The sequence below is a fragment of the Sylvia atricapilla genome, chromosome 22 (genome assembly GCF_009819655.1).
Source record: "Sylvia atricapilla isolate bSylAtr1 chromosome 22, bSylAtr1.pri, whole genome shotgun sequence".
NCBI lineage: Eukaryota > Metazoa > Chordata > Aves > Passeriformes > Sylviidae > Sylvia > Sylvia atricapilla.
In genome coordinates, this window is record NC_089161.1 from 6806924 (window position 1) to 6827920 (window position 20997).

The following is a 20997-nucleotide window of genomic DNA, read 5'->3' on the forward strand; positions in this document are numbered from 1 at the left end:
CCTGACTTGTCCGATTCGGGGAGTGGGAGGTTTAGGGGAATTTGGGGTGAATGGGGTGCTGGGGATTTGGCGTACTGGGGTAATAAAGATTTGGGGGTACTGGCAGATGTGGGGTGCAGTGGGATCATCAGGAGGTGGATGCTGCAGGATTTGGCGTGCTGTGGGTGCGGGGGGATATGGGGCTCAGTGGGATCATGGAATGGGGATGCTGGGCCTGTTGGAAGATTTGGGGTGTTGTGGATTCTGGAGGATTTGGATGCTGTGGGGTGTTGGGGGATTGGGCTGCAGGGAAATTATGGGAACAGGAGTGCAGGATTTAGAGTGCCGTGAGATCTGAGTCGCTTTGGGGTACTGGGGGATTTGTGGTACTAGAGGTGATGGGATTGGGGTGCTGCAGAGGCTGGGGAGCTGTGGGATTTGGGGTGCTGGAATTGATGAGATTAGGGCACTGTGGGATTTGTGGCGCAAGGGATGATGCAGAGTTTGGAGTGCTGTGGGATTTGTGGTACTGCGGGATTATGAAGACCGTGGTGCAGAGGATTTGGGGCGCTGGGGCCCGAGGGGGCCGGGCTGCCCCCCCCCAACCCCTCAGTATCGAACTGGTGGGCGGGAGGCGTGGCCGGTAGTAACAGCGTGGGCCCGCCCCCTGCAGCCATTGGCTGCCGCCCCCCCCCGGCCTTCTCACGCCAATTTTATGAATGAAAGGGGAGGGGGCGGGAAGGGGGCGCGTTCACCCCTTCGGGGCCGGGCCCGTGGGGGTCCCCGCGGGGCTGCGGGAACCCCGGACCTCCTCCAGGACCGTGCCCCACCTCGACGGGGCTCCCACATCCCCCTCCCCTCCACCCGGCCGCGTCCGAGCCTCGGGCGCGCGCCCTCCCAGTGCCGTACTGGTGCGTACTGGGAGCGGCGTCTGCGCCTTTAAGAGCGGGCGTGGGCGGTGACGTCAGCGGGGCATGAATGAACAGGAGCGGGCGCGCAGCCCCGCGCCTCACACCCCCCGCACTCCCCGCGGGGCCGCCGCTCGTGGGGCGCGCCCGGGACCCCCCAAAACCGCCCCGCCATGGTGGGCGCCCCCCCGGCGCTCACCCTCCTCCTCCTCACTGCCCTCAGCCCCCTGGCCGCCGAGGAAGGTGAGTGCCCCGCTTTTTCTGAGGGGTGGGGAGCGCCCCGAAACTCCTTTATGGTGGGCACCCCCCAGGGTGGAGTGGTTTGGGGGTAAATTCGGGTGGTTTGTGGGGGGCCGAGGAGTTGGGCAGGGTGAGGAGGGTAAAGAGTGATATGGGCTCCCTCTTCCTCCCCACAATTTGGGGTGCGGCGGGGAACTCGCAGGTGCTGGAGTGCATTTTGGGGCGGAAAAGGTTAAAATTAGGGCAAAAGTTGAAACGAGGGTGGAGAAGGAGAAGTTTAAGTTAAAAGGCGAAAAGTTAAATTAAGGGACGAAAGTTAAAGTGAGAGGGAGCGAGTTTTAAACGGGCTGGGGGGTTTAAAATACAAGGAGGAGGGAAAGTTAAAATAGGAGGAGAATTGAAATAGAGGAGAAAAAAAATTAAATGAGGAGAAAAAAAGCTAAAATAAGAGGAAAAACCGAGAGTTTGGGGCAACTTTTCCCATGCGTCTGACTGACGTGCCAGGGCCAGATCCTGCCGGGGGCCCCCAAAAGAGGCTGGCAGAGGGGTGAGGGTGAGGGGATTAAAAAATAAGCCCCAAAAAGGGAGAAATCACCTTAAAATGGAGCGTTTCCCATGGGCGGTGCAGGGCTGGGTAAGATCCGGCCGGAGAGTTGGAAAACAATGTCAGGAAAATCCCAAAAAATTCCTGGGAAAAACCAAGCAGCGTCTCGGCCTCCACCTCGCAACCCTTCCCCCAGTGATTTTGAGGCTTAGTTTGGGAGGGTTGAGAAAAAAAAAAAATAGGGGGGAAGGAATTCACTTTTTTGTGTATCCATTGAATTTTTTTAAAATTAAATTTCTATGAACTCTGTCAGACAGCTTTAATCCGTCATTTTTCGAGGGTAAGGTGGGAGAATCCAGTCACAAATGCAAATAAACCAGAGGCTGGAACAGAAAATACTCCCTAAGAACTAAAAATGGGGTAAAAAAACCTTAGAATGAGGATTTTTGGAAGTGCTGGAGGGACAGCAGATGGAGTCACCCCATGGCAGCTGTGGGATTTGGGGTGTGTTCCCGAAGTGCTGTTTCCCAGGAGGGAATATTGGGATTTGGGGTTTTAAAAGTGCGTGGGGGGAAAGGGAAAGTGGTGGGAGAGTGGTGGGATTTGGGGATTTATTGGGGATTGATTTCCCCCGGTGAGATCCGGTAGGATTTGGGGTGAGCTAAGGTGGGGAGGCCGTTAAAGAGGAGAGAATGGAGCGGGACTGGGACTAGGATGGGATCCATTTTGGGATTATGACTGAGGTTCAAACAGATTGAGGAGAGGACGAGGTTGGGATGAGGATGGGATTCATTTTGGGATTGGGATTCTCATTAAGGTTGAGATGGGGATGGGATTGGGATGAGGACAGGAACGGGAGCGGAGCGAGTAGGATTTGGTTTCACTTTGGGAATGGGATGGGATCCGGATTCAGACGAAGACTGGGATCGAGACGGGGTTAGGGCACGGAGGGGAACAGGGCATGGATGCAGCCGGGAATGGGACAAGGATGCCGCTCCTGAGCGCGGGGGTAGCGGTGAGGGTGGTGACGGGCTTGGTGACCACATTCACGGTGGCACTGGAGGTGGTGGCGGCCGTGGGCAAGTGACGAGGGCAACGGAGAATTTGCGGGTGCTGATAAAGATGACGGTGGGTACAGGTGACTCCTGGGACGAGGCTGCAGCCCTGGCGCTGTCCCGGGAGCTCCCCCGGGTACTGCACCCCTGGAGCAGTGTCCCCAGAGCCGCCCCCGGGGGCACCCGCAGGGAAGCCCCCGCCCGCTCCGGCTCTGGCTTCCGCCGCTTTCCGCTCTCCGGAGGCTCGCGGGGGGAATTTCCAGCCTCAGGAAAACCGGGATATCCGCCCCGGCATCCTTCCTGACCCTGGGCACGGCGCGGGGGGGATGGTGCAGCCACGCGGGTCCCCACCAGGCAGGTTTTGGGGTCCCCCCCAGACTTGACCCGCTCGGGACACGCCACGAGCACGTCCGTGCTCAGCCGTGGGAGCTGGGGGGACCCATCCTTCCCGAAATTGTCCCGTCCCGCCGGACCCACCTCGCCGCTGAACCCGGGCGTCCGGGCACATTCCTGGGGGGTGATTCACCAGGGGGCCCCGCTCCCTCCCCGGCCTCCTCTTCCTCCTCTTCCTCTCCCGGCTCTGGATCCGGCCACCGCCCTCGGCGTGCCAGGGCAGGTCCCGCCGGGCCCCGCGGCTTCCCCGCCTCCAGAGGCAGCTCCGGGGGGCTTGTTCCAGGGGAATCTGCCGGGAATGGGTCAGTCCGTGGGTCCAGGGACATCTCTGGGGCCTGGAACTTTTTGGAGCTCCTGGGGACACCTATGGGAATGGGGTTGATCTGTGGGTTCTGGGGGTACCCAGGGGTCTTGAGGACATCCATGCAACCTCCTGACATCTGTGGGTGCCCAGGACATCCAGGGATCCTGGCAGGATATCTATGGGTCCCAGGGATAGACACGGGTCCCAGGGATGGACATGGGTCCCAGGGATAACTGTGGGTCCTGATGGAATTCATGGGTCCCAGAGATATCTGTGGGTGCCCAGGACGTTCATGAATTTTGGGCACATCTGTGGATCCCAGGAGTGTCTGCACATCCTGGGGACTTCCATGGGGTTGTTTGTGGGTCCCAGGGGACGTCCATGTGTCCTTGGGGGATGTCTGTGGGTCCTGGGGGACAGACATCCAGGGCCAAAGGGGTGTATGGGTAACACCTGCAGGTCCTGGACCATCCATGAGTCCTGGTGGCACCTCCTGATGTCCTCTCTCCTCTCCCACAGTGGTGCTGCTGGATTTTGCCAAGGCACACGGGGAGCTGGGCTGGCTCACCCATCCCTACGGAAAAGGAGTGAGTACCCACAGATCTGGCATCCTGCCGCGCCGGCCATCACTGCGATGGGGAATGGGGACCTCTCCATGGGCAATGGGGACAGCCATGGGGGTCCTCCATGGGGATGGGGACAAGGACATCTTTGGGGACCTTCACAGCAATAGGGAAGAGGACATCCATGAGGGTGGTGAATGGGGACCTCCATGGTAATAGACATCCATGGGGATGGCCCAGGGGCATCCATGGGAATAGGGACAGGGACACCCATGGGGACAGAGCATCCGTAGGGCAGGACCTCCACAGGAACATGCCACAGATGTGAGGACCTCTATGGGCATGGGGACGGGGACACCCATAGGGTTGAAGACCTCCACTGCAGTTGGGCTGGGGCCCTCCATGGGACCAGGAGCACCCATGGGGATGGACATGAGGACATCCATGGGGTTGGAGACCTCTGGGATATGTCTGGGAACCTCCCAGAGGTGGGGATGGGGACAAGGGGAAGGAGATGAGGACAAGCGCACCCCTGGAGACATGGGGCCATGTCTCAGTTCCCCCCTATAGCCCCGTTTCTGTCTCTGGGGACAGTGGGACCAGCTGCAGAACGTCCTCAATGACTCCCTGATCTACATGTACTCCGTGTGCAATGTCCTGGAGGGTGAGCAGGAGAACTGGCTCCGCACCAACTGGATCTACCGCGGGGTGGCCCAGCGCATCTTCATTGAGCTGCAGTTCACCGTGCGTGACTGCAACAGCTTCCCCACGGCTGGCGGCGGCTCCTGCAAGGAGACCTTCAACCTCTACTATGCCGAGTCCGACGTAGATTACGGTACCAACTTCCAGAAGCGGCAGTTCAAGAAGATCGACACCATTGCTCCAGACGAGATCACCGTCCAGGAGGATTTCGCCGCCCGCAACGTGAAGCTCAATGTGGAGGTGCGGTCGGTGGGGCCGCTCCACAGGAAAGGTTTCTACTTGGCCTTCCAGGACCTGGGCGCCTGCGTGGCGCTGCTCTCTGTGCGCGTCTACTACAAGCGGTGCCCGGCCGTGGTGCAGGGCATGGCGCAGTTCCCAGAGACCGTGGCCGGGCCGGACTCACAGACCCTGGCCGAGGTGCGGGGCTCGTGTGTGGCCGAGGCGGTGGCCGAGCAGGCGCCAGCCCTGCACTGCAACGCCGACGGCGAGTGGCTCGTGCCCATCGGGGAGTGCTTGTGCCGGGCCGGCTTCCAGAGCCTGGGAGACACCTGCCAAGGTATGGACTGGGCTAAACTGAGGGGGCGAGCGGTGTCTGAGGATGGGCCAGCTTAGTGCGGGGGTGGGGCGGGAGGGAAGAGGAGTGGGCAATTTGGCCCCATAATTCCCAATCCTGGATCCTCAGCCTTGTGAGTGTGAAAGGGCTCAGCTGGGAGAAGGGTGGGGCAGTGACTGCAAAAATGAGGTGAAATGCCCTAAAAATCCCCGATTTGGAGTTGGAGAAATGAGGTTTTGGCTCCAAAATTCCCAGCCCTGGATCCTCATCTTTCAGCATCACCAGTGTAGTGAGTGTGGAAGAGTTCAGACAGGTAAAGGATGAGCTGGGGGGGATCCCAATAAAGTAGAAGTTGCAAAATGGAATTAAATACCCTAAAATTCGCCATTTGAGTTGGAGAAATAAGATACTGGACCAAAATTCCCCATCCTGGATCACTCCCCTGCAGCATCAGTCATGCAGTGAGTGCAGCAGGGCTCAGCCAGGAGGGGGGTGGTTTACAGAGGGGCTCCCCAATAATAAAGAAGTTGCAAAATTAGGTGAATGCCCCACAACTCTCTGGGTTTTTGGGGGTTGCTTCCCTCCCACCTGTCAGGTGCTGATCCTGTGGATGGGGAGCAGGATTTGGGATCTCACTGGTGTCACTTCGTGTGTCCCCCCTAGCTTGTCCCGCTGGCACCTTCAAGGCCACGGTGTCCTCAGGGGGCTGCCAACCCTGTCCCCCACACACTCTGCCCGCCCCAGCCGCTGCTGCCACCTGCCCGTGCGAGGATGGATTTTTCCGGGCCCCAGTGGACCCCCCGGAGCATCCCTGCACCCGTAAGTCACTGGAGGGGGAACACTGCAGTGTCACCTCACTGAGGTGACATGGCACCGCCCTCACCCTGTGTCCCCCACAGGTCCCCCCTCGCCCCCTCAGGCTGTCACAGCCCTGGGGTTGGGGGCCACGGTGCAGCTGCGCTGGGCCCCCCCCGCCGACCCCGGTGGCCGCGAGGACATCACCTACAGTGTCACCTGTGAGCAGTGCTGGCCCGAGAGTGGTGAGTGCCGGCCCTGTGATGGGGGGGTCCGGTTCTCACAGCCCCCCCAAGGGCTCACGGGGACAGAGGTCACTGTCACCGACCTGGAGCCGCACGTCAACTACACCTTCACTGTGGAGGCCCAGAATGGGGTGTCCCCCTACAGCCACCAGCACAGCGTGGCCAGCGCCACCATCAGTGTCAACCAGACAGGTGAAGGGACACCGGCAACTCCCACACTTTTCCTCTGTGGTAGGGACACATCTGTAGTGTCCCTGCCCCCCATGGGAACCCCTTTGTGATTTTCCTATCCCCCATGGGGACACCTTGATGTCCCTGACTCCCCGGGGACACCTCAGTGATGTCTCTATGTGTCTCCATGGCAGAGCCCCCCCGGGTGACATCGGTGAGCCTGGATGGACGGACAGCCACCAGCCTGATCCTGTCCTGGACGGTGCCACTGCGGCAGCAGAGCCGGGTCTGGAAGTATGAGGTCACCTACAGCAAGAAGGTGACACAGCCTGACATCCCCAAAACCACCTCTCCGTCCATGTCACCTCCATCTGTGTCACCTCCATCCTTGCCCTCAGTTGTGTCACCTCTATTGATGAAGTCTTCATCCACATCATCTCTCCATCCTTACCCTGACCCACATCAGCTCCCCAACCATACCACCTCCATCCTTGTCCCCATCCCTGTCACTTCCATCCCTGCCCCATCCACGTCACCTCCCCCACATCACCTCCATCTTTGCCCCACCCATGCCGCCCCTCCCTGTGTGTCATCCCAATGTCACCGTGCTGTGTCCCCAGGTGGACGAGAACAGCTACTCGGTGCTGCGCTGCGAGGGGACCTCTGTCACCCTGCCCAAACTGTCCCCAGCCACTGCCTACGTGGTTCGGGTCCAGGCTCTCACCGCCGACGGCCACGGCGCCTTCAGCCCCCAGCACGAGTTTGAGACCCTGCCTGAGGGTGAGGAGGGCAGGGGGCTGTCAGGAGTGCGGGGTGGGGGCTCAAGTGGATGTCAGGATGGAGGGGCGGGGGCTCCAGGGGCTGTCGGGAGTGTGGGGTGGGGGCTCCAGGGGGTGTGGAGCTCACCTGGACAGTCCCCGCAGGTTCTGAGGCCATGGCATCGGCCGCCGTCATCAGCGGCAGTGTTGCTGGCGTTGTCTTTGTTGTCCTGCTCTTGGCCACTCTCCTCTACATCCTCCGACGGTAAGAGGCCAAACCCCCCAAAAAACCCTAAAATGTTGTTGTCTCACCACAAAATATGGGCATGAGATGACCTTTTGGGACAAAACGCGGCTTTTCTGCAGGAGGAGGAAATCACGGCCACGCCAATCAGCCGAGGATGTATACTTCTCCAAGTCAGGTGAGCCATGGGACAGTGGGGACAACAGGGATGGGTAAGGGGTGACAGGGGTGCTGACACCCTCCCTGACACCCCCAGACCAGCTGAAGCCCCTCAAGACCTATGTTGACCCCCACACCTATGAAGACCCCAACCAAGCCATGCTCAAGTTCACCACCGAGATCCCTCCATCCTTCATCACCCGCCAGAAGGTCATCGGGGCTGGTGCGTAGCTTTGTCCCCCCAGAGACACCTCAAAGTTGGGTGAGGTAGGGGGGCTAAGGATGCCCCATGTTTTTTGGAGCAGGTGAATTTGGGGAGGTGTACAAGGGCACCCTGAAGCGTGGCAGGAAGGAGGTACCGGTGGCCATCAAGACGTTGAAGGTGGGGTACACGGAGAAGCAGCGCGTGGACTTCCTGAGTGAGGCCACCATCATGGGACAGTTCTGCCACCACAACATCATCCGCCTCGAGGGTGTTGTCTCCAAGTGTGAGTGGCCTCTATGTCTTGTCCCCCACCAAAAAAACACCTGGTTACCCAGCAAAACACCCCAGAAAAAGCAATATAAAAATAGGGTGTTTTGAGTGGCAGCGCCAAGGGGAATTTGGGGGACTTGGGTCTTTTTGAGGGATGAGATTGGGGTTTTTTTGTGGGAGTGAATTCAGGTTTATTTGGGAAGTTTTCTGGGGAGCTTAAGGGATTTTTGGAGGAGTTGGGGGAGTTAGTTTGGGATTTTGGTTGTTTGGGTTTATTTATGTCTGTAAGGGGGTTAAAACTTACTTCTTGGTTTGGGAATGTTTAAGGGAGGTGATTTTTTTGGGAGCTGGGGGTCTGGGGTTTTTGAGGATAATTGGGAGGGTTTGCACTTTTGGGGGTGGTTGGGGATTTTGTTATTTTTGAGAGGTTGGGGTTGTTTGGGGGGGTTGGGTTTTTTTGAGGGGCATTGGGCATTTGGGGGTTTAAGCGTTTGAGGAGGGTTTGTGGGAGGTTTAGAGATTTTAGTGGGGGGGCTTGGAGGGATTTTTTGGGGGGAATTTTACCTATTTTGGGGTCTTTCTTTTGTATAGACAAGCCCTTCATGATCATCACGGAGTACATGGAGAATGGGGCACTGGATAAACTCCTGCGGGTAGGTGAAAGGGTGGTGGAACCTCCAACAACAACCACAGGAGCTGGGTTAACAGGTGGATTCCAGGCTGCATTCTCCCCCTTTCCCAGGAAAGAGAGGGCGAATTTGGCGTCATCCAGCTAGTGGGGATGTTGAGGGGCATCGCTGCCGGCATGAAGTACTTGGCTAACATGAACTATGTCCATCGGGACCTGGCTGCCAGGAACATTCTGGTGAACAGCAACCTGGTCTGCAAAGTGTCCGATTTCGGGCTCTCGAGGGTGCTGGAAGATGACCCTGAAGCCACCTACACCACCAGCGTGAGTGTCACTGCAGCGGGGCAGTGGCCAGGGAGGGGTGGCTGGTTGGCCATGGAAGGGTGACTGGCCAAGGTGAGGGTGCAGTTGGTTGTGTTGGGGTGTTTGTCCATCACGGTTGTGTTGGGGTGGTTGAACAAGGTGACGTGGTTTTTAGGGGTTGCAGGGTTGACCCCAATGTTGCTGTAGGGCGGGAAGATCCCAATCCGTTGGACAGCTCCCGAAGCCATCTCCTACCGCAAGTTCACCTCTGCCAGCGACGTCTGGAGCTACGGCATCGTCATGTGGGAGGTGATGTCCTATGGCGAGCGGCCCTACTGGGAGCTCTCCAACCACGAGGTGAGTGCCCGCCCTCCACCATCACCAGTGTTTTGGGAGACATTCAAGGTCAGGTGGGACAAGGCTGGGATCAGCCTGGGACAGTGGAAGGTGTCCCTGGCCAGGGCAGGAGCTGGAATGAGATGAGCTTTAAGGTCCTTCCAACCTAACCCATTCTAGGATTCTGGGAATTACACCTCTTTTGGGGTAACCATCCTTGATCCTCCTTCTCATAGGTGATGAAGGCCATCAATGAAGGCTTCCGCCTCCCAGCGCCGCTGGACTGTCCCTCGGCCATCTACCAGCTGATGATGCAGTGCTGGCAGCAGGAGCGCTGCCGGCGCCCCAAATTCACCGACATCGTCAGCATCCTGGACAAACTCATCCGTGCCCCCGAGTCCCTCAAGGCCCTGGCAGATTTCGACCCCCGGTGAGTATGGGGAGGGGGGCAAGAAGAGGGAGGAGGGCAGTTGCCCAGGGAAGCTGTGGCTGCCCCTGGATTGCTGGCAGTGTCCAAGGCCAGGCTGGACAGGGCTTGGAACCTCCTGGGATAGTGAAAGGTGTCCTTGCCCATGACAGGGGTGGAATGGGGTGGGCTTTAAGGTCCCTTTCAACCAAAGCAGTCTGGGATTATCTGATTCTTGCACATATTTGCATCTTCTACTGTTTTTTGCTTTGTTTTGTTTTCATCTTTGCATTTTGTGCATCATTTTTTGCACTCTCATGGTGCTGTTTTGGGTTGGGTTTTGCATCTCTGCACTCTCACGTTGCTTTTGGCATCTCCATTGCTGCATAATTTTTTGGTATTTCCCCATTTTCATATTTCTGCTTTTTGCATCATTTTATTTTCTGTATCATCATTTTGTCATCTCATTTTTGCACTTATTTTTTGGCATCTTCCCATTTCTGCACTGTTTGTCCATCCTTTAATTTTCACATAATGGTTTGCATCCTTCCATCTCTGCATCGTTTTAACCTTCCACTTTCACATCATTTTTTGCATCTTTTAATTTCTGCACTATTTTGCATCCTTCCACTTTTTTGCATTATTTTTTTCACCTTTCCATTTTCACGTTATTTTTTGCATCTTTTCAATCCTGTGTTATTTTTCCATACTTCCATTTTCACATTCCTATTTGCCACCCTTTTATTCCTGCACCTTTTTTGCACCTTTCCATTCCTGCATCGTTTTTTGCATTGCTTCATTTCTGCAATATTTTTGTGTCCTTGCCTTTCTTCATTGTTTTTTGCAGCCTCCCATTTGCACTTTTTTTGCACCTTCCCATTTTCACATTAATTTTTTACATCCCTCCCTTCCTGCGTATTTTTTTTGCATTGTTTCCTTTTCGCATTATTTTTACGGCACTCTGTTTTCACATCATTTTTCCAGCCTTGCATTTCTGCACAACTTTTTTTGCATCTTTCCGTTTTTGCGTCATTTCTCCATCCATCTGCACAGGGTGTCCATCCGGCTGCCCAGCACCAGCGGCTCTGAGGGCGTCCCATTCCGCTCGGTGGCAGAGTGGCTGGAGTCCATCCGGATGCCCCAGTACACTGAGACCTTCATGGCCTCGGGCTACAGCACCATCGAGAAGGTCCTGCAGATGACCAGCGAGTGAGTCCCTGTCCCTGTGCTGTCCCCTTGAAACTCCCAGACTGTCCCCACACAGACTATCCCCTCTGTGAGGATGTGTCCCCACACTGTCCCTATAACCCTCCCCTCCAACTCCCATGGGACCAGGGATGTGCTGGGAATGGAAGTCACTTCCATGGCCTTGGTGGCTCAAGGGATGGGATAAAATTAGATGTTCCTTCACCAGAGAGGCCGGGATGAGCTGTGTTCATCCATCTGTCCCTTGGGATGGGCTGTGTCCATCCATCCCTCAGCATGAGCCGTGTCCCTCCGTCCATCCCTCAGCATGAGCCCTGTCAGTCTGTCCATCCGTCCCTCAGCATGAGCCCTGTCAGTCTGTCCATCCCTCAGGATGGACACCCACCCTGCTGCTCCTGGGGCGCCCCAAACCCGGGCTGTGTCCCCAGCCCCTCCCAGCCCCATTCCAGGCTGGCGGCTCCAATCCTGACTCCCGTTTTCCCATTTTCCCAGGGACATCAAGCGGATCGGGGTGCGGCTCCCAGGCCACCAGAAGCGCATCGCCTACAGCCTGCTGGGGCTGCAGGAGCAGGCGGGAGCTGGGGGGGCCCCGGGCTGACCCCAAACCCCCCTAGACACCAAATGAAGACATCCCCCCCCCTCCCCGGGGGGTTTATTTATTATTTCTGTTATTATTAAGGGTTTTTTTATTGTGTTATTGATATTGTCCCCGTGCCTGGGGATGAAACGGGTGCTGCCCCTTCCCTCTTCCCTAAAAAAATGGAATTTCAAGCTTGTTTAGAGCTGGGGGAGGGAGTTTTCTTCTTATTTTCCCCCCACATTTCAAGAAAAAAAGGGCTCAGTCCCAAAACTGATTTATTTTTGCTTTTTTTCTCCCTATTTATTCCTCTCCCACCGGGTTTTTGGGTGGTTTTTTATTCCCCTCTAACGCTGATCTGCCAGTGTTGCCTTGTATTTTTTAACCTAATTTATTCTATTTTTGTATATTTATTGGAAGGAATTAAAGGTCATGTTAGATTTGGGAGAGAAAAAAAGGGGGAAATAAAAAAAAAACAAACTCAGACGCTTCCCCCCCTTTTTCATGGATTTATGGGGATTTTTGTGGGGTTTTGAATAAAAATATATGCTTTTTGGTTTTTTAGAATACTGTGTTTTCCCACTGGTTCACAGAGATTGAGGGAATTTGGGGGGCAAAAAGAGGGGGTTTCCTCTAGATTTTAGGGTTTTAAGGGCATTTTTAAGGGAATTTAAAGGATTTAAAGAGGGCTCTAAAGGGTTTTTTAAGTGTTTTAAGGGTTGGGGAGGGCAGTAAAGGGGAATTAAGGAGGTTTCAAGTTTTGAGCTTTTAGACATTTTAAGCATTTTAAAGGAGTTATCAGGGTTTGTAGGGGGGGTTAGGGCCTTTAAAGGGGTTTTAAGTTATTTTTTAGGGGGGCTTAATGTTTTTAGGGGGTTTATTTGGGGATTTTTAGGGGAGTTATGGGGGTTTTAAGGGTGGGGGTGGTGAGGGTTTTTAATGGGGGTTTAAATGGGTTAAAGAGAATTTTAAGGGGGTATAAAGGGGTTGTAATGAGTTAAAGAGGGTTTTTTTTAGGGCTTTACGGCTTTTTAGGGGGTGATCGGGGAACTAAAGGGGTTTCACACGACCCCGAGAGTGTTTCCCATCCGGGGCCTCTTTCCTCAGCAAAACCCAGGAGGAATTTGGCCTTTTCATCCCCCGGCGCTCCCGCGGAGCCAAAGCCCGGCCGCGCCGGCTGCCCGGAGCCTGCAAATGACTGGGTAGGAAAACGCCAGAAAAAGGGGTTTGACATTTTTTTCTGCCCAAACCATAATAAGGGACGAGTGGGAGGTGAGGGCGGACCAACATCGTGCTACGAAAGCCGCGGTTTTGGGGGGGTTGATCCCATTCGGGGGCACTTTGGCTTGTGGGTATGGCGAGTTTGTCCGTCTCAGCGCCGGCGCCGGCCTCGATGGCAGCTCAAAGTGCAGCGGCGCCCGGGAGCGACCGGATCGGGACAGCCGGGACTGGGGCTCCTGGCAGCCCCTTATCGCCTGTGTGCCCAGGGCGGGGCCGAGCAGGGAACACACGGGGCTGAGGAAGCCGTGGGGAAACTGAGGCACGGGGACAGCGCGGCTTTCGGGGTGACGGGCAGGGCTGGGGCTGTCGCCCGTGGGTGCTGCCCCGCTGAGCACCCACCCTCCCCAAGCCCGCTGGGGGCTGCTCCCCTCGCTCCTCCCGTGGGTGCCGCAGCCCAGGCCCTCTCCCAGCGCCCATCCCTGAGCCCAGCCCAGCTCCTGCCCCACTTTTGGGGTGTCTCCCTGGCGCTGACCCCGCTTCACCCGTCCTCGGCCGGGCCCGGGCATGCCCGCCCTGCCCAACCTGCCCCGCCGCGCCTAATTAACCCCCGGCTTAACTGCGGCTTCGTTAGCGCCGCCCGAGCCCGCTGCGCCCGGGGCCACCAAGGGCCTGGGGCCTCGGCCCGCCACGGATTTCGGGGGCACTCAACACCCACCCCCCTGTTAACGGCGGTAATTAAAATAAGGATAATTGTGTGCTGATAATTTGGGGGCGGGGGGGGGGACATAGGGAGGTGGTCGCAAAGACTGGGGAACTTCAGTGAGTGTCCTGGGCAGTTTTGGGGTGATTTGGGCGGTTTTAAGCGTTGTTGTTGGGTTCAGAAGGGGGTGACTCCCCACAAAAGAAAGTGGCAGGGCTGAAGAAAGAGGAGAGCGGGGAGGAAGCATTGATGGACGATGTATTTAATGCTCTGCTGGAGAACCGGTACCCCCAGCCTAGACTCCCCACACCACCTGGGGGGTCAGGACCCCCCCTCTTTTCATGGTGGACGTCCCTGAGGAGGGGTCCCCTGTGGTCCCAAAACGTCATCACTTGGGGTTGGCAAGTTCCTCGATTGCTCTCCGCAGCTGGAAGGGGACAGAGGAGGTGGGACAGGGGCTCTCCTCCCACTTTCCCTTCTCCTTTTCCCCCTTTCTCCCCCATCTGCCCCTTTTTCTCTTCCCTTTTGCGCCCCCATTCGCCCCTTCCCCCCTCACCTCTGCCCTGCTCACGGCTCCCACCAACTCCCCAGAGCGGGTGACAAAGACTCGATGCAGCTTCAGCAGCTGAAAGAGGTGATAGGCCTGGGAAAGGGACAACAGGGACACGTGGGGACAAGGCCACCCTCACTGTGTCCCCTCAGTGTGACACAGGCCTGGGAGGCTCCCAGAACGTGTTTCCCCCTCCTCCAAACCTGGTGCAAGGAGGTCCACGGGGAGAACTGAAGCATGATGGGCTCAATGGTGCAGTCGTCCCCAAGTGTCCCCACGGTGGCCAGCTTGAGGAAGGTGACATGTTAATGTTGGGGAGGAAAAGCAGCTTTGTGGGTGTGGTAGGATGCCCCCCACCCTGTTTACCTTCTCCCTTTGGGGGGCCTGGGGGTGCTCGTGGCTCTGGAGGAAGGTGACCAGCTGGGACCTGCTGATGGTGCCCAAGAGAGTGGGGGAGCCTGGAAAGAGGGGACAGGATAGGGGCAATATGAGAGTACCAGGGGACACCAAGGGAACAGTATGGGAATAGCAAGGGAAGATACTGGGGACACCAAAGGGACATCCCATAGGAACAGCAGGGTCATGATATGAGGACAGTATGGGAATATTGAGGGGACACCCCATAGGGACACCGTGGAGACAGAATGGGAATATCGAGGGAACAGCATGGGGACAGCATTGATACAGTACAGGGACACTATGGGGATGATATGGGAATATTGAGGGAATGGCATGGGGACACCATGTGGACAGTATGGGAGTGCTGAGGTGGCACCATGGCAATACAGAAGGCACAACATGTGGACACCCTGGGGAATATCAAATGACACCAACGAGAGCAGTGTGGGGACACTGCAGGAACATCCCATATGGACAGCATGGGCATGGTATGGAGATAGCATGGGAATATCAAGTGGGCACTGGGGGACACCATGGGGACAGCATGAGGAGACACAGATGGGCCACCACAGGGCCAGGGACTTGCTGGTCCCCCCCCATGGTAACAGTGAAGCCCCCAGATCCCACATCCCACCTGTGCTCTCTACCACAGGGTACTCAGCATCAGCAGAGGCATCCAAGGCCACCAGTACCTCCTGGAAACCGTCCCCCTTGGCCAAGGCCACCACCCGGCGCTCCATGAACTCCTCCACCATCACTCGGTAGGAGCTGGCGAGCACAAAACCCCCCAAATTTCAATTGTTTCCTGGAGAATGCCCGCAGAACATGGATTTTTGGGGCAGGGGCTTACGCAATGTGCCGACTGCGGATGGGGGGCAGGTAGGGCAGCTTCTTGACGATGATGCCAGCGTCGTAGAAGGATGGTTGGTTCTTCTGCGTGATGGCATTGGCCACCAGCACGGCCAGCACGGTGGGTAGGATGTGGCCCAGGTGCCCAGTGGCCTCACACACCAGCAGGGCCGTGGACACCGCATGGGTCACTGAGCCCGAGAATGCGGCTGCGCCTGGCAGGGGGAGGAGGGTCAGGGGATGGGGGTGGGTGTTTCCCTGCCCGTGGGTGTCCCTCTGCCCGTGGGGGTGTCCCCCACCCCCAGACTCACCCGCCAGGGCATAGCCAGCAGGAATAATGGGCCGTGGGGGTCCTTCTGAATGGAGCCCCTGTGGGAAGAGCAGGGCCACCACCTCCCCTATCAGGCGCCCGATGGCTGCTCCTAAAATAAGGAGAGGAGGGAAGGTGGGGAGATCCCAGGAGCTTCCCCAAAAATAGTGGAAGTAGAGGTGACCACCTTCCTGCAGCCCTCCCAGAGCTGGATGCCTCCCTTGTACCCCCCAAAGTGGATATACCCCACTCCAGGGCTAGATATACCCCCAGTATCCCACTCCAAGGGCTGAATGAACCCCCTGCACCCCTCCCCTGGGCTGGCTGTCCCCCCCCCATGTCCCCCCAGCCCCTGACTCACCGTAGATGAAGATGGGCATGAAGTACCCAGCTGGCAGGGGCAGAGTGGTGGCCAGGATCAGCATCCAGAACTGGGGGGGCCAGCAGACATGGGCGGGGGTCACCCCATGGAAACACCGTGTTGGGAGGGCACACCCAGAGATTGGGGGAGCCATGGTTACCTTCATGAGCAGGAAGAAAGTCAAGGTGCCGTAGATGGTGGCAGAGGGATGGTCCCACTCCTGCCAGAGCCCTCCAGGCTTGGCCATCCCCGAGGCGTTGGGGGCCAGCAAGCCCCACGTGCGGTTGTCGAAGAGGGAGATGAGATGTTCCTTCATGGTGAGCTGGACAGATGGACAAATGGACACCCTGAGCCCCCGCTGGGAGGTTTTGGGGTCCCCAGGGAGCCCCACATGTCCCCACTCACCCTGGAGGCCATGAACTGCCCCAGCCCAGGCGGGAAGGTGACAGAGGCGAGGAGCAGCACCACCAGCACCGTGTACACAGGTTTGCTGCAGGGGGGACATGGGGAGCTGGGTGCATGCAGATGGACAGATGGACGTACACGGGGAACCCAGAGACTCCCAGGGGGGATGGGGTTAGTGGATAGTGTGCATAGGGGGAACACTGGGGCACCCAGGGTCAATGGGAGGAATATATGGATGCACAGGGTGGACATAAGGCCACCCAGGGTGGATGGGGTGGGGTGAACAGCGTGCGTGGGGGGATACAGACAAGGGGCACTTGGGGTGTAGGAGGGAGGGGACACAGGGACACTCGGAGTGCAGGGGGTGGATGTTAGGGGTGTATGCAGTGGATGCATGGGTGGCACAGGGTGGACATACTGTGACCATACTCAGAGTGGAGGGGCAGGGTGCAGTGGGGACACATGGACATCCAGGGTGCTTCATGGGAGGCACATAGACACCCAGGGTGTATGGGAAGGTCACAGGGACATGCAGAGCCTGCACAGCATGGACACATGGACACAGAGGGTGCAGGGTGCAGACAGATGGATGGACGGACGCCCAGTACGGACTCAGTGGCCAAGAGCTTGGCTGTCAGCCAGTTCTTCTTGACAGCCACCATCATCCAACGCTGGCAGAAGAGGTAAGCACAAGCCACGATCCCACAGATGATCCTGTGAGGAGAGGACAAGTACGGTGCAGGCAGGGCACAGGCAGAGCACAGACAACACCCCAAAACCAGAGCCTCCATACCCCAAAATCAGAAAAAAGAAGGTCTCCAGGAGGTCGAAGGGAAAATCAATCTTGAGGTCACTCTTAAAAAGAGCGGCGATGGTTTCTGGGAGGGGGGATAGGAATGAGGGTGTGGGTTTGGGGGTGAGCACCCCAAAAATACCACGGGGGGAGGCTAAAGGGGAAGAGAGGGCACATCCTGCCCACCCTGCCTTGCCTTGCTCACTGTTGAACACAGCCAGGAGCCGAAACATGAAGGCACCGCAGGTGGCAGCAAAGAAGCCCCGCCAGTAATCTCGCACAGCAAAGTGGGGGGACATCACCTCGATGCTGAAAAGCACCCCTGGAAAAATGGGGAAAGGGATCAGGGCGAGGTTTAGGGGTGCACAGGGTGGGATTAGGAGGGTCCTCACCACTGATGGGCGCCCCGAAGACTGTGGCCACCCCAACGGCTTGAGCTGCCACCAGCATCTCGTGCTGCTTGAACTTGTTCTGTAGGGTAGGGGGGTTAGACACAACCCCAGCTTCTTGGGGACAAAATTAAATCCCTCCATTCATTTTTTGGGTGGTGGCATCCCCCCACCTCATACTCCCTCGTGACCGTGGTCCTCATCTTCCCCAGATATGCTGCAGCCATGGCGGAGAGGTGGACATAGGGACCCTGGGGGAGGACACAGTCCTGAGCGTCCTCCCCGCCTCAGTACCAACTGAAACCGACGGGGATTTTGGGACTCAGAAGGGAATCCCTCACCACTTTGCCGAGGAAAAGGGTGCTGCCGCATGTCAGGGTGCAGGTCAGCCCCACCACCTTGGCTCCGAAGTTCTGGATGGCCAGGTAGTCCTCCAGCACCACGCCCATCAGGATGGTCTTCAGCTCCGGAATGCCGGAGCCTGGAGCCGGGGTGGGGGGAGCAGGATCCAAATTATAGGGGTTGCCCATTACCGAGGGGACATTTTAGGGAGCCAGGGAGGTTGGGGTGCAACTGGCTCACCTCCAGAGTGTGGGGTGATGCTCTGGGAGAAGCCGGTGGAAAAGGCAGCCAGTGCCGTGGGGTACAGGGTCCACGAGAGGTACTTGAGCACCTCGATGTCCCCGATCTCTCGGTACAGCCACATGTGGGCTGGAGGAGAGGTGTCGGGAGGGCAGATGCATCCCCCCGAAAGACCCCCCCCTCATACCCTCAGTGAACCCCCAAACGCCAGTGGAGCCCCCCCAGAGCGCCCTTCGTTTACCCGAGTGGAGCCTGATGACAATGATGTCCATGGTGAAGCTGATGGTGGCCATGAGGACCCCCAGGATGAAGAGGAAGTACCAATCCTCCCCGACGCGGAACAGCTGCCGCTTCACCCACTCTAAGCACCCTGCGAGAAGGGAAACAGGGTGCTGACCCCCCCAAAAAAACCCCGCCCCCAGAATCCCCCTTTTTGGGTGGGGGTCTCACCTCGGACCCTTCTTCGGGCGGTGGGGCAGGGTCTCCAGCTGTGCTCCGACACCAGCACCCTCTCCACCTCCACCTCCTCCGCCTCCTCTTCCTTCTCCCCCTGCAGCGCCCTGGGAACGGGGCGCTCCATCCTGGGGATGTTTTTGGGTACGGCCCCCCTTTTTTTCTAATACCCCCTGACCCGTCCTCCCGCCTCTGCCTCCGCTGCCCGACTGAGTTTGCAAACGAGCTCATTAAAAACGACCTTGACGAATCCGACGGACCCGCTCGGGCCGGAGCGAGCCGGGTTTCCTCCCCCTCCACCACCCCGCAGCTCGCAATCCCAACGTACATCGCGGCGGGCAGGATTTAATAAGTATTTTAATTAATTATCATGATTATTCCTTAATAATAGGCATTGCATTCCATGGCGTTGAGCTGGGAGGGGGACGGAGAGGGGGAAAATTTCCACCGTCTCCGGCGCAGGACCTAAATTTAGCCGGTTTTACGAGAGGTCTGGCAGGCGGCCGGGAGCCTTAACGAGGCTTTAAAAAGCTCGTCAAGTCGAAATAGCCCGAAATAACCGATCCGGCGTCGCCTTCGCCGGGAGGAGGACGAGGAAGGGGGTTCCGCTCTTGCCCCCGGCGGGAGCTGCGGGTCGCAGGTGGGGGCAAGCGGTGGGTGAAGGTGAAATCCTCGCCCGCCGGCACTATGGAGCTTTTCGGGAGCTTTGTCCGGCCCCACGGGGAGACCTTGGGGTTCCCAGGTGAGTTTGGAGCGCACCCAGGAGGCATTTGGGGGGGATCCTCAGCAAGTCGTGGCTGTGACCCCCCCAAAACCCTGTCCAGCAGCTCACCCCGGTAACACGGGCGTGGTGAAGACCCTGGGGAACACCTATCAGTTCACGGTGGACGTCAGCGATTTTGCGCCCGAGGACATCATCGTCACCACCTCCAACAACCAGATTGAGGTGCATGCCGAGAAGGTGGGTGCTCCCTTTCTTCCCTGCTCACCCGCAAAGCGAGGGACCCCAAAATCCTCATCGGGGTATAGGGGGATCACCCAGCTCCTACCCAATTCCCAAGCAGCTGCGGCCACAACCCCAACGGCGTTTAATCCACTATTAATTAATGGTGACCGCAGGGGATAATGAGTCCCCATTCTGCTTGTACCCCAAAATCGCCTCTTTTCACCCTTTTTCTCCCAGTTGGCCACGGATGGCACCGTCATGAACACCTTCACCCACAAGTGCCAGCTGCCCGAAGACGTGGACCCCACATCTGTGTCGTCCTCGCTGGGGGACAACGGGATGTTGACCATCCGGGCTCAGCGCCGGCCGGCCAAGCACTCCGAGCACGTCCAGCAAACCTTCCGGACTGAGATCAAGATCTGAGGGGTCGAGGAGCTCCTTTCCCTCCCCTATCTTTTCCCTCCCTCGCTAATTAAATGGGTGATTTGGGAAGGAGGTGGGATGTGGGGTATAGGACGGGAACGCTCCCTCCAGAGTGCGGTCAGACGTGTGCTGAATGCATCCTGTCGCCGACCGAGAAACTCCGGAGGGGAGTCCCAGCTCCGGCAATTTTTAGCTTGCGCGTGTTGAAGGGGGAAGATCCAGCGTGCCAAGAGTCCTGCTGGGAGCCAGGTTCCCTTCCTAAACCTCCGCCAGAGCTTGTCTTTGTATATAGAGCTTGGGATAAATTATTGAGAACATCTGACTGCCGCCTTCTCCGTTTTTGGGTGGTTTCTAAAATTTTTTTTTCCTTTTTTTTTTTTTTTTTTTTTTTTTTTTTGTGATGTGTGGTGGTGTTTTGTGTGGGGTTTGTTTGTTTGTTTGTTTTGTTTTGTTTTTCTGGTTTTGGGGTTTTTTTTTAATGTTTCCTTGATGCTTTATCCTCAAAAAAGGGTTGTGCGTTCAGATACGAAGGGTGTCTCGGTAAAGGGATATTCCAGCATCCCGACAAAAACCCGCACCAGGAGCCGCTGGGGCGCCCGCTGCCCTGTTTATTACCCGCCCGGGGTGACTCATTTCTTCCCCTGAGCTCTATTTCTGAGCCATTCCCTCAGCTGTTCGGCTGCCGACGCACCTGGAGGGGCACCAAACCCTCCTCCTCCTCTCGCCCATCCTCACCCACCACCCTCGGGATGCCCCAAGCCCGGCACTAGCCGCGATGACGGCCCCAAACCCAAGGGCTTCTTTTTGGGGGAGGGCAGAACCTCCCGCAAGAAAGGGCCTGGCTCCGTTTCCCTGTGTGTACCAACAACAGCGAGGCGTCTGCTCGGGGCGGGCGCCTGTTTATGGCTACACACAGCGCCCGGCTCGTGTTGCTGCTCCCGCCCCGGGGCAGCCCGATCCCGCCCGTGCCCGAGACACTCGTGACTGGCATTAACGCGCCTGGCACCGTCCCAGGCACGGCCGCTCTGGCTGCCACTGAGGGCACTGCCCGCGGCAGAGGAAAGGGTTAAAA

General features: G+C 57.4%; 3 protein-coding genes across 4 annotated transcripts; 2 read left to right on the forward strand and 1 right to left on the reverse strand.

The window, feature by feature from the left end:
- Window positions 1-214: 214 nt before the first annotated feature.
- EPHA2 (EPH receptor A2) lies at window positions 215-11821 on the forward strand. Its single transcript, XM_066334451.1, is given in 18 exon segments — window positions 215-983; window positions 986-1130; window positions 3943-4010; window positions 4581-5244; window positions 5905-6060; window positions 6141-6473; window positions 6647-6771; window positions 7073-7232; window positions 7376-7475; window positions 7577-7632; window positions 7711-7836; window positions 7919-8101; window positions 8680-8741; window positions 8831-9040; window positions 9227-9376; window positions 9592-9785; window positions 10815-10970; window positions 11460-11821. Coding segments are annotated over 18 exon segments (3024 nt in total). The 5' UTR covers window positions 215-953; the 3' UTR covers window positions 11566-11821.
- Window positions 11822-13718: 1897 nt separating this feature from the next.
- LOC136370829 (chloride channel protein ClC-Kb-like) lies at window positions 13719-18845 on the reverse strand. The gene is made up of 18 exons (XM_066334452.1): window positions 18554-18845; window positions 18345-18473; window positions 18104-18232; window positions 17863-18002; window positions 17695-17772; window positions 17525-17603; window positions 17133-17454; window positions 16952-17053; window positions 16340-16424; window positions 16095-16256; window positions 15935-16004; window positions 15575-15685; window positions 15265-15478; window positions 15049-15182; window positions 14382-14473; window positions 14219-14302; window positions 14022-14108; window positions 13719-13892 (listed from the first exon to the last, which is right to left on the reverse strand). Exons 1-18 carry the CDS (start codon window positions 18681-18683, stop codon window positions 13854-13856), a joined length of 2187 nt encoding a protein of 728 aa, XP_066190549.1. The 5' UTR covers window positions 18684-18845; the 3' UTR covers window positions 13719-13853.
- A 195-nt stretch (window positions 18846-19040) lies between these two features.
- Window positions 19041-20247, forward strand: HSPB7 (heat shock protein family B (small) member 7). Of its 2 annotated transcripts, none has more exons than XM_066334453.1 (3): window positions 19041-19298; window positions 19381-19517; window positions 19740-20247. In XM_066334453.1, exons 1-3 carry the CDS (start codon window positions 19244-19246, stop codon window positions 19923-19925), a joined length of 378 nt encoding a protein of 125 aa, XP_066190550.1. In that variant the 5' UTR covers window positions 19041-19243; the 3' UTR covers window positions 19926-20247. The 2 variants fall into 2 exon arrangements, with proteins under 2 accessions (XP_066190550.1, XP_066190551.1); XM_066334454.1 differs by having other exon boundaries at window positions 19045-19298; window positions 19384-19517.
- The last annotated feature ends 750 nt before the right edge of the window (window positions 20248-20997 follow it).

Excerpts from the sequence above, each read along its gene's own strand:
- HSPB7 (XM_066334453.1), top strand. The coding sequence starts at position 19,244 with ATGGAGCTTTTCGGGAGCTTTGTCCGGCCCCACGGGGAGACCTTGGGG. Across the intron at positions 19,299-19,380 it reads GGAGACCTTGGGGTTCCCAG|CAGCTCACCCCGGTAACACG; the intron begins GTGAGTTTGGAG and ends AACCCTGTCCAG. Across the intron at positions 19,518-19,739 it reads TTGAGGTGCATGCCGAGAAG|TTGGCCACGGATGGCACCGT; the intron begins GTGGGTGCTCCC and ends TTTTTCTCCCAG.
- LOC136370829 (XM_066334452.1), bottom strand. The coding sequence starts at position 18,683 with ATGGAGCGCCCCGTTCCCAGGGCGCTGCAGGGGGAGAAGGAAGAGGAG. Across the intron at positions 15,479-15,574 it reads TGCTGGCTATGCCCTGGCGG|GCGCAGCCGCATTCTCGGGC; the intron begins GTGAGTCTGGGG and ends TCCCCCTGCCAG. Across the intron at positions 14,474-15,048 it reads CCCTGTGGTAGAGAGCACAG|GCTCCCCCACTCTCTTGGGC; the intron begins GTGGGATGTGGG and ends CCCTCTTTCCAG.